Here is a 12,089-nt window from a genome sequence, read left to right as displayed (position 1 = left end):
GTTGCATAGTTTTATGGAAGAAGCTTTGTAAGATTTCAATTAGCTAGGTGCCCTAGCTATTATAATATGCAAATCCTCAATCCTCAGTGGCCTAATACAATAGATGTTTACTTCTTTGTCTTGCAAAATGCAGTCTGGAGATGTTCCCAGACAATCAGGGAACTCCCTGAGTGATCTTCATCAAGCAGCTTCCAGAATCAGTAGGAGTATAGACACCCAGCTTCAGATAGATATGAGCAGGCATGGACAGTCAGCACTGTCAGTCTTGGGAATGGTGTGCATCACTTATCATTCTGTCCACGTCACACTGGCCAGGACTCAACCCGGAGGCTCCTCTGTTCGTAGAGGCCTGGACAGTGTAACTCCTGTTGGAGCATCCTTCCCAGCAGCTGCATAACTTAGGCAGGGAGCATGACTACGGTAGCACCAGCCAAATAGGAATGCAAGCTCAAGAAAAGAGACTTTGTAGATTGGGGTTCATTAACAGGATGTCAGCTCTTACTAAAGTGGAAGAATCGAGGGAGATGAGTCCTGAGGAAGTATGGAGCATCTACCAGTCTAGTGAGTGTGGATAAATAGGCTCATGTGGACTACCCAGGAAACAATCAGCCGAGCCTCATGACAGACAGCACCAGGGCACAAAACAAAAATCGTGGATACTGACCAACACCCAGCATAAAAACATGGTAGACTGCAGGGACCTGGAAGGGTAACACTGGGGGCATTGAACCAGGGTGCCTGAAAGATGTTGGCATAGGAGCCCTTTTAAAACTTTGTTTGAGCAGAGCAAGGGAGATTTGGGTCTGGATCAGTATGCTCCCGGAATGTGGAAGACATTATACCTAATGTGGAGTGCTGGGGAGAGTGTTGTGGGATATTTGTACACTGTATGAAGATATATTGCTATGATTAGTTTAATAAAGAGCTGAAATGGCCAATAGCTAGGCTGGTGGATCACAAGTTCAAGGCCAGCCTGAGTTATACATTTTGCAAGGTATGGTGTTGCACCACATTTAGGATGCAAAGGCAAGAGAATCTCTGAGTTTGAGGACAATTTGGTTCCATACTAGCCTCTCTCAAAGAGAGAGACAGACAGAGATGAGAGAGAGAAATGTCAGGATTTGTTAAAACCATTGTAGACTTCCCACTGCTGCATGGAACCTCTCCAGGCAGTGTTCCGTATTACTCTCGGGATGGTCTTCCTTGCGCCTAAACAGGATCATAGCACTGGCTTATTCCGAGTCTTCACTGCTCTTTCCTCACTGCCTATGGAATAAGACCCAAGATTCTAACCGTGTCTTCTCTAACGGTGTCTTCTCTAGCCTTCTTCCCCTGGAGCTCTCTGCTCTGGCTACACAGTTCCCTAAGCTTATAACACTAGCTCTACTAGCATTTTAGTGCCCTCTAAAGCTCTAGAACTATCATTTTCTCCTGTACTGTTCTTGTTTATTTCTATACATGTTGTTGGGTGTTTCTTCTCCCCCCCCCTTCCTCTTCGTTCTCTTCCTCTTCCTCCTTTTCTTCCTCTACTCCTCTTCCTCCTCCTTCTTTTCTGTATCACAGACTAAACTGTAAAAATACCCAGGGGTAGAGACAAAGTTTCTTTTTTTAACTCTCATTTTACTAGTGAGGACATATCTTGTCTCTAAGCAGGTACTAAGTGGATATTAGTTAAATGAGTGAACAAATTAATGAGTTAGTACTAGTTTCTCTGCTTAAAAGTCCTCCTCTTCCTGTTTGTCCACTAGGCAAACCCCAGTAATCCCCCCCAAGCATCCATCTCAGGCATCAGGCATTCCAAGAATCCTTCCTGCTACAGAGCACACTGCACCCCTCCCACATCCCTCTCAGCACCTGGCACCATTCTCCACAGAGCACTCAAGGTTTTATACATAGTGCCCTACCTATTTATTCTTAGTCATCTTTGTGCATTTAGGATCATGGCGGGTCACATACCTGTATGTGATGTCATCTCTTAAAAAGAATGAATAAATGCAACTGATAGTACAGAGGCCAAAAAAAAAAAAAAAAAAAAAAAAAGGAAACATTATGAAGAAAAAGAAGAAATAAAGATGCTCAGACAGGCATTGTTGGCACATGCCTTTAGTCCCAGTACTTGAGAGGCAGAGGCAGGTGGATTTCTATGAGTCTGAGGCCAGCCTGGTCTACGGAACAAGTTCCGGGACAGGCTCCAAAGCAAAACAGAGAAACCCTGTCTTGAAAAATCAAAAGAGAAAGAGAGAGAGAGAGAGAGAGAGAAAGAGAGAGAGAGAGAGAGAGAGGTAGGAAGGAAGGAAGGAAGGAAGGAAGGAAGGAAGGAAGGAAGGAAGGAAGGAAGATAAAAAGAAAGAAAGAAAAGATCCTCCTTCGGCCTTGGCATTGGGCTGATGATTTACATCTATGAACAGTAAGGATGGAGAAGCTACCATCACCCCTTCCTTCTCTGAGTCTGAACTCTGCTATATTCTATAGGTGATGTCTTACTTGATGGTCTTGCTTCCAGGATAACCAGACCCCTTTGTTGTAGGTGGATTGTGAACGAGAATGGTTATCTTCTGAGCCCTCAGAAAGCTCTGGAGAGAATGCCCTAAACTCTCATCACATTGTGTGATGAGAATGCATCCTTGATCACATCACATACAGTTTCAGTTTGGGGTAGCTCTTCGTCAGTCCCTTCTATCTGGGTTAGTGTTTGTTAACACAGGATGGAGCCACCTGGGAAGAAGGAAGCTCAAGTGAGGAATTGCCACCACCAGATTGGCTTGTGGACATATCTGTAGCACATTTCCTTGGTCAGGTCTGACCACTGTGGGCAATGCCAACCCTGGGCGGGTGATCCAGGATTGTAAAAGAAAGGAAACCATGCGCAGCAGGCCAGTAAACAGCATTTATTTCTCTGTGGCTTCTGCTTCAGTTCTTACTTGAGTTCCTGCTTTGGTTTTCCCCAGTGGTGAATTGTAAAGTACGTGTAAAAATATACCCATTCTTCCCCAAGGTGCTTTTGGTCAGTATTTTATTACAGCAACAGAGAACAACTAGAATGCCTACCCTATATGGATCTCAGCCTTGACTTGTTTCAAAGCCATTTTGATCCAAGAAGCCATAGACACTGCACAAAAAGATGTATTTCTCATTTGCGACACAGCAGTTCAACACTGTGCTAAATCCACAGTTCATGCTGGTTCAGAGCAGGTCTGAATTCTCACAGAGGTCTGGCAGGGGGTATGAGTTACACAGACATGGACGAGCACAGAGAAGACAGAATGTCTTGTAGCTCTCAGCTTTGTTCATGCCCCTCTGATGCTCCTTTGCTTGTCTCTTCCTGTGTGGTCCCCTAACATCCTATCTTTACCACTGTGCCCCCCCATCCTCCTGATAGATGGTCAATTCAGCTCACAGTAAACTGTTTGAACCTATAAGCTTGTGTTCTGAGTGACCCCAGGGCATTCTGCTCCATAGAGCCTACAGCCGTGTCTTTCTTCTGGGCTGTCAAGCTCAGCAGCATTGGGTTAATTTGTAAAAGAAGTGACTCACCCTGCAGTGCATATGAACACTGAGAAATGTGATCCATTCCTCTTCACTTCAGAACTGAAGCTATTCAAGTACTGACCTAACTGGCCATTCAAAAGCCCAGTTCACAGCAGTGCTCCCATGACACCTACCTGGAGAGCTCTCTGGTCCTTTAAAAATGCACCCTAGAAGCTATCCAATGAACAGTGTATGCCAGATGAATTTCTCTATGGACAAGAATTTAATGAACATATTATTTCCAGATACCTTTAGAGTAATAAAGCAGGTTAACCACAGGTCTCTGTCCTTAATGTTCCTACAATGCAGTGGTTCAGGAATGACTCATATGTTAAAACACACACACTCACACACACACACACACACACACACACACACACACACACACACGCAACAGTGCATGATCAGGGACATTACAGTTATACCAGGAGTGAAGCTTTCTTCTGCTCACTGAACCCTGCGGGTCATTTGTGAGCAGCTAGCTTGGCAGGGGTTATGACTTGGCCTCGGAAAAGGACATAGTCACATCTCCCCCAACTAGATTCACTGGACTTTGTCTGAAAGACCTATTTTGAGTACCAGAGAAGATGTCATAGAGAAGAATCTCAAGATGCCCTTGGCCTTACACTAGTTTATTTTGCACTGAGCACAGTTTAAGAAGTCACATCAGAATTGCTACAGTGTTTGTTGCTCTGTATTGTTGAGGGCAGAAGTTTGACAAGGGGCATACCCAGGAACCCAGCATCAAGACTAAATAGTGTATTTCTCTTAGCTCTCTTTGCTGCCACCATTACAAGGCCACTCTGGAGACCCCACTATGATCAGATCAACAGTTAGGAAATCCCTGTGGCTAGATGAGGACCTCAGCCCCTCACTTCTCTATCCACCCACAGGCTGGTGGTGTGTGCTGTGACCATACAAGGGTGTTAGCCTGGTGTCTGTCTGCAGCATTTCATTTTCTCTTCTTTCCCATTCATTCCCGGATGCAGGGAGACAAGTATCAATGGTGTTTCTCTTTTGACAATTTACAAGGTGGCCTTGATTCTTCCTTTAACTAATGGTTTCTTGACACATTTTCCATTTTATTTTGTTTTAGATGACCTGTATTCCCACCACCATCTCTGAATTCTCTTTTTTCTTCACACATCTTGACAGTTTACAGGTGAGGTCCTGATGGATATGTAATGCTATCTGACTGCATCCTCCCTGTTTTCCCACTTCCCACCTCTCCTGCCAGATGTCTACAGGTGCAGTGGAGGCTGGAGGATGCCCTGGTGTGGAGTTAATCTTCATTGCCAACTTGACTCGATGTAGAATCACCTGACACACACTTCCCAGCATATCTTTGAGGGTGTTCCCAGACAGGATTGACTGAGGATGGAAGACCCACCCTGAATGCGGGTGACACCACCCCACTGAGTTACAGACTGAACAAAACAGGGACAAGGAGAAAGCCAGCAGACCACCGGCATTCCCTTTTCTGGTTCCTGGTCTGTTCAGACATGACGAGGCTCCTGCTACAACTGTGAGCTGCTGCCACCACCATGCCTTCCCACTGTGACTCACTCTATCTCCTGAGCTGTGGCTCAGAATGCCCTCTTCTCTCTTAAGCTGTGTCTTGTCTGATAGTTGGTTATCAAAGAAGTAACTAAAACTCCTGCCCACCAATTCCACACCCAGATGGTTCTACTTTCCTGCCCCATTATGCTCCATCTTTAGCTCAGTGGGTGAAGTATGGTCTACTTCGGTCTAAGGCATACACTCAGACAGCATAAGAACACCATGGGTCAATAAGTTACATGTGAGTGTGCCCTAAACAATCTTGATATTAGAGTCTACACATCTACCAAACATACCATGGCATTCCAGGTGCGGAACAGACAAGATCAAGAAGGCCTCCCCTGCCTACCCTGCGCCTCACCTTCTTGCCAGTCCATAGAGAATCTTGGTCTGAACCCCTTTGCTGATCTGAGTGTTGCTGAGGTAGAATCCTTGGGGATCACACAAGAAATTTCAACTTCAGCTGAAAGATAAGTCTTCTGAGATTTCAGTTTGAGGACCTTTGGACTTGTAGGTCCACAGATCTTATTCTCATCTCTTTCATAGACTGATGGTTTTTATGTGAATTGGTTTTGGGCTTTTTGTTTTGTTTGGGGGGATTATTTGTATTTTGTTTTTGGCCAGGGTGGGGGGTTGTTCCACTTTCAGATGTCTTTGATTTCGCATCTGTTGTGGCTGAATGCCCTTCAGTTCTTTACACACCAAATAACTGGGGTTAAGGAGCTGAAGCAGTGAATGCATGCAGATCACTCTTTCCAGGGCAGGGGAGTTCCATTCCCTGCAGCCCACACCCCCTGAGCCTCAGCAAACCGCTTCCCCAAAGCACACTGCATGTAGGACCAGACCTCCCCTAACTGTGTCCAGGCAGAAATATTTGCCTGGTGGTTATGAGGTTAATTGTGATCTGCAGCAAAGGTGAGCCTTTCAACAAAGGTTTGGCATTGTTTTTACAAGAGAGAAAATAAAATACAAAACATATTATCTATTAATGGGCACCTGAAGCTCAGGGCTCTAGCAGTTATCAACAAGGATTTCTTCACACAAGGAAGTAATGAAATCCAGGTTGTCACCCATGCACTTCTCCTTTTCACAGGCTCTCCTGAGCACAGTTGCCATGGCAATGACATGATTGCAAGAGGACAAGACAGACCATGCCTGTAATCGAAAAGTGAAATGTTTATGAAAATTAACGTCTGTCTCCTTTTCATCCCACTGCATTAGAAAGAAAGAAGAAACTGGGGTAAGAGACGTGACCCCCAAAGTTCTTTAGCCAATTTGTATGTGGTAGGTATGTGATTATGTACTCAGTATGTGTTTTGTGCTAGATATGTATGTGTACGCTTGAATTTTAAATTATAAAATATAGCTTACCTACTGATGAGTCCATAAAAGCAAAAGTGCTTTGCTCAATAATTTTTCATAAAACATACCCATGTAAAGTCAAGAAACAGGCATTACCAGAACCCCAGAAATGGTATGTGTATCCCCCAATTGTTTCCTCTTCTTTCCCCTTCAAAAAAGTCACTTTCTGGCTTTTCTTTGCAGTTTTACCACCTATGCTTAATCCCTAAACATGGGATGTCACTGTATCGCTTTTGACTCTTGTGTGGATTAATTTCTTCTGTTTGTGTCTTGGATAATGTTTGGTTTATAATCTTTACTCATGTTCTCATTTTGTTGAGTTTCATTTTGTGGAGAGAATCTAATTTTCTTACTCAATTGACTATCGGTGGACTTCCAGGTTGTCTCTAGTTAGTCATCATAAATAATTCTGTAACAAATGTTCTTACACACGTCTTTCTGTATCCAACTTGCATTTCTTCTGGTCTGTGCCTAGAAGTGAACTTCACTGGTCATGATGTTCTGTAGTCAACAATGCTAAACAAATTTTTCTACACAATTTTATGGATTCCTGACTCTCCACAGCCCCATCAATGCTTAGCATGCTCAGTCTTAGAGTGTTACCCATTCTGATGGGTGTGTAGTGGTAACACAATCTTTCTCTGCCCTCAGAATATTTTGTAATGTGACAATCCCACTTTTCAGAGTTTTTGGCCAATCTGTGGTTGTTTGTCTTGTCGTATAATTTAGGTACAGTTGATGTGCATATTGCAAATAGCCTACGTTCTGTGGGATATGTTGACACTCATGGTATCTCTGGGTAAGCAGAAGTTATTAATGTCTACATGCTCAAGTGTATCATCTGTTTCAGCCTTGTGTATCATTCGTGTCTCGTGAAAGTGCTTCCTTTATAGCAAGTCATATGCTGTTCTCTACCATCATCATGTAGATGGTTCATTGTTAACCTTTCATGTTTGTAACTCATTAATTCCATAAATTAGTTCTGCAGTTTAAAGCAGGATTTAAATTTCTCTTTATGTTCAATATGGATGTTCAAGGTGCCTCACTTAATATGTTTGTTGAAGAAGTCATCTTTTCCTGCTACTCCACAGTGACAACTTCATTGTAAATGGGGTGTCCTTATGGACTTTTTCTTCTGTTTCATTGGCCTGATTTTCCATCCTTGCCCCAACACCATAATCTTAATGACTATGGCTTTATAGTCTTCATAGCTGTAAGAGTAAGGCTTTCCACTTCATTCTCATTCAAGAGTATCCTGGATGTCCTTAGTTAACCGTTCATATTGTCATAAAAGCACTAGAATCAGATGTCACACCAAAAAAATTAAATAAAAAGAAGAAAAATACAGTCAGTTGGTGGTGGTATACACCTTTAATCCCAGCACTCAGGAGGCAGAGGCAGGTGAATCTCTGTGAGTTTGAGGCCAGCCTGGTCTACAGAATTGAGTTCCAGGACAGCCAGGGATACACAGAGTAACCCTGTCTCAAAAACAAAACAAAACAAAACAAAATATAATCAAATGTCAACTCACACGCATAAACACACACACACACACACACACACACACACTGGGGAAGCAGACGTACAAATCCTCTTAGAAATTTTTCTGAGACATTTAACTCTGTAAATCAACTTGGGGGGGTTATATTCCTACCCTTTTAATTTTACTTGTAACTTTTTGAATTTTAAAAAATACTTTGAAATTTACTAATAATTACTTCATATGCTAGTGTATAGTAAATTTCTGTGAATTTGCCTTGTGTGCTTAGAAAATGATTCTAGCCTGAAGTTGTTATGCATGTTTCATATGTGTCTTTTAGCTCTAGAGTATGGATTGTGTTGAAATCTATATGGTGAATGACTTTTGTCTGTTTGCTGTATTATTTACTATGAGAAGTATGTTGTATAAAACCTACCAGATGTGACAGTAGTTTGGTACTGTTACAATTTGTATATTTTGAATTTATGTTAGTAGTGTATATGAAATTAGAAGTATCACATCTTCCCCGTAAATTCAACTTTGCCATGACAAAGTGGGTCTCTCTTGGTTTGTGATAGTGACTTCTTACTGTAGTTATTCTTATATATCATTCTGTATGTATGTCTATATATACGTGTTAGTTTTGCAAACTAGCCCTCTCAACATCACACGCGGTTATTGTGTGTATACATACATGTGTATGTAGGATGAGAGTACTTACCATACATAGGCTTGGTAAATTTCCATTTTGTAATGCAGTGTGATTAACTGTAGCCCTTGAGCTGTATTTGAGATCTCTAGACTTCTTCATCCCACACAACTGCAAGTTTATACCATTTAACCTACTTCTATTACCCTTTATTTCTTCTGTTTTGTCATCCATATATTCTTATTTTGTATGACTGGCTTTAAATTATGTTCTAAAAATTACATGGGGAAATTGCCTCTAGAACAGAGTTCTCAACCTTCCTAATGCTTTGACCCTTTAACGCAGGTCCTCACATTGTGGTGATCCCCAACCATTAAATTATTTTCATTGCTACGTCATAACTGTAATTTTGATTTTGCTACTGTTTTGTATATATCTGTGTTTTCAAATGGTCTTATACAACCCCTGTGAAAGGGGTTGTGACCTACAGGTTGAGAGATTCTTTTCTAGGGGACTACTCTTCATTTAAAGAGGATTTGCATATCCCTTTGCTAGGGAATTGGGGTGATTTTTGTTCTGAGAAATCTTGTGCAGTTTTGTTCCACCATAAGCAACCCCCCATCTTGGTGGGGACCGGATGCTAGTCTAGTCCTTTAATTCTAGCTCCAGCTTTTTATGGCTTGCTAAATGCCCCAGGCTTGACAGTCCTATGCTTCAGCATATTTGAGTTTCCAAATTGATTCTATAATTTTTCCCCATTCTATTGTTGTCCCTTAACAGAAGGGATATTCCAATTACCAGAAAAATTACTATGAGTTATGTATGTTGTTTCTTTTTTTAAGTTAGGTAAGGACCAATTAATTTTTTCCTATTTTACACAAAAACACTTTTGGCCATTTTTTTTTTTTTGAACACTCAAATTGAATGAGAGTTATACATTGTGAGCTACAAACATCAAAGTGACATCAGTTTGTGAGCTCCTTAAAGATGCCCGTAGTGTCCTCAGCACTTGACTCGGGAAGTGTCCAGGCAGTGCCTGTTTTTCAAACAGTGGGTAGACCAAAGGGTGAGGCACACAGAGGAGATTGAGATCACATCTGCACTTTCTGAATTTCTCCCACTAAAGCATCCCTATCAGCACGGTCACTGTCAAACTTCCCTTCTCACAGTAAAACTTCTGAGAGGCATCCATATAAGCCATCAGTAAGTTCCGGACCTCTACCCTCCATGCCCCATAGAAAGACAGAGAAAATTATGGGGCTATTGCATAGGAAAGGGGTCACTCACCACTGTAACTAAGAATCAAGAATCTTACACAAGTACAGATCATATTTGCAGTGAAAACATGCCTTGGCTTCCCTGTGACCATGGATACTAAGGATTGTTTTGAGCCTTTTCCCTACTTACTAACCTATAGACCTCAAGCTTCCAATCTCATCTACTAAAGAAAAGTTCCTAACTAAAAATAAATATAAGAAAAACATTTTCATTTCATCTTTCAAATCCTTTGAACAACCCAACTTCAAAAGCTATCCACATGCATAGTTATTAAGACTCTGAGTACTGGCTTCTCTCCAGAAGTCCAGGCAGACCCTACAGATGCATTTTTCCCCACCCCACTCACCTGTCTCTCCCCTCCTCCAAATCCCTGTGCTTAAATCACTGATACATTTTTTTCTCCATAAACTCCAACTATGCTTCATCCTAACTCACCTTGAAATACTTCCCTGCAGTGTGGTCAAGGGTCCCAGCTTCACTTGAATAGAATTCTCGGGTTATGGGGGACCCCTCCCAGGGTTCTACAGTTGGCAGCATGGATCTGTGTCTCCCACTTGTACTATCAACTCCTCCCAAATCTCGTAAGAGGTCTGCTGAGCTAGCTTCTGTTCAGAAGTCTCTAGTGCTGTGAAGATCAGTTAGATATTGGTCAGGTAGAAGACACTATCAATTAAACCTCAATATGCCCCAAAATGGATTCAAATCTCTTCTTCTCTCTAGTTATTTCTCTTTTCTGTTTTATGCTTCATTAGTCCCGATGCCTCCCCCTCGATACCCACACCATAATCATAGTCATTTTTAAATCCTACGTCAAGTCACAAAGTCTGCTGAGTCTGTCCTAAACGTTTCTTATATTTACCCCTGCCCAGATGTTTCTCCTTTTCCAGTTCTAGGTCTCTGATTGCCACACACCTGGAGTTTAGTTCTGACCTCCCAGTTGGACTTAACTCCTTGCCTCTGAACTAACCTCCCATAGAACCATCAAACATTAACTTTTGGGCTCTTCCTGTATTCCACTGGCAGTACAAGCTCCTTGCCACTGCTTTTAAAACTTTCCACAATGTGGCCCTCATCGAGCCTCCAGCCCTGTTCACATTATTCTTTCGTGAGGTTCATAGTGTAAAATTACCAAATAAACTGTTCTTCTAAGCATTCTTGCTGTTTTCATTGCATACATTTATACCCCTTACCTCTGTACGTGATTATTGTGTACTTACTTTTCAAGAGCCAACTTCACCAGACTTCTCTGCCTGGTCCAATGATGCTTCACTGTGATCATATAACAGAACTGCACAAAAACAGCCAATCCTACCCTGGAAGAAAGCTGATTTTCTTTACCACACAATGCTGGAGCAACTATATAAACACTCGCAGAAGAGTGAGTGCTGGTCTCTGTGTCTTCCTTAGTACAAAAATCAATGTGAAAGTGATCGAAGAACTTGATATTAAACCTGAAACTTTGCTAAAGGGAAATAGTTCACTATAAAAGGATATTGGAAAGTTTTCTGGATTGATTCCAAGAGCTCAGGAAATGATAGCAAGAATTGACATGTGAGATTATATCAAATTAAAAACATATGGTGGTCCTACTGCTGTCAAGCTCTGTGTTGATATCTGTGGTCCATATTACAACCAAAGGCCACATGGTTGACCAGGATTTGAGTCACCACCTGTGACCATGTTGGTGTCCAAGAACTGTGCCTCTACCAGGACCATGCTGATCTGAGTGACTTGTGCTGCCATTTGGGGATATAGTGATGTCCAAGTCCAGGCTGCTGCCAAGGGTCATGTCTGGGTTTGTGGCCCTATAGCAGTCAAGGTCTATGTTGATGTCCATAGTGGCTCCTGTTACCACTGAATACTGTGTAGATGCCTGGGGTCTGGCTGCCACCTGAGACCAAGTTGGTGTCTTGAGAGCCATGCTGCTGCTGGGGCCATACTGATCGAGGTGGCCTGTACTGCAGCTTGGGGCCATGATGACATCTGGGCCTAAGCTACTGTTGAGAGCCATATCTGGGTACATGTTCCTGCTGCAGATGGGGTCTATGTTGATGTCTTTGATCTGTGCTACAACCAGGGGCCATTCAAACCATTCAGCTTGAAATCTGAGGGCAGTGCTGAGTCAGCCTTTTCCTTTGATGACCCTGGGAGAGCTGGTCCTTCCTGCCCCTGACTAGCTTCTACAGAGGGAGAGATGGCCCCATCCCATACAGGAGAGCTGGCCCAAATAAT

The 12,089-nt window shown here is 42.5% G+C and overlaps 1 protein-coding gene across 1 annotated transcript in view; it reads right to left on the bottom strand.

Annotated features, from left to right (window-relative positions):
• Znf648 (zinc finger protein 648) overlaps positions 1-11,880 on the bottom strand; it is a 41,419-nt gene extending 29,539 nt beyond the window's left edge. The window contains exon 1 of the mRNA XM_051185737.1: positions 11,565-11,880. Within this exon, the coding sequence (XP_051041694.1) occupies positions 11,565-11,880 (316 nt within the window). The remainder of the gene's footprint in view (positions 1-11,564) is intronic.
• Between the last annotated feature and the right edge of the window lie 209 nt (positions 11,881-12,089).

This window comes from Phodopus roborovskii, unplaced genomic scaffold (genome assembly GCF_943737965.1).
Source record: "Phodopus roborovskii unplaced genomic scaffold, PHOROB, whole genome shotgun sequence".
NCBI classification, from domain to species: domain Eukaryota; kingdom Metazoa; phylum Chordata; class Mammalia; order Rodentia; family Cricetidae; genus Phodopus; species Phodopus roborovskii.
The sequence above is the reverse complement of the archived record's forward strand: the minus strand, read 5'-3'. Positions and strand labels throughout refer to the sequence as shown.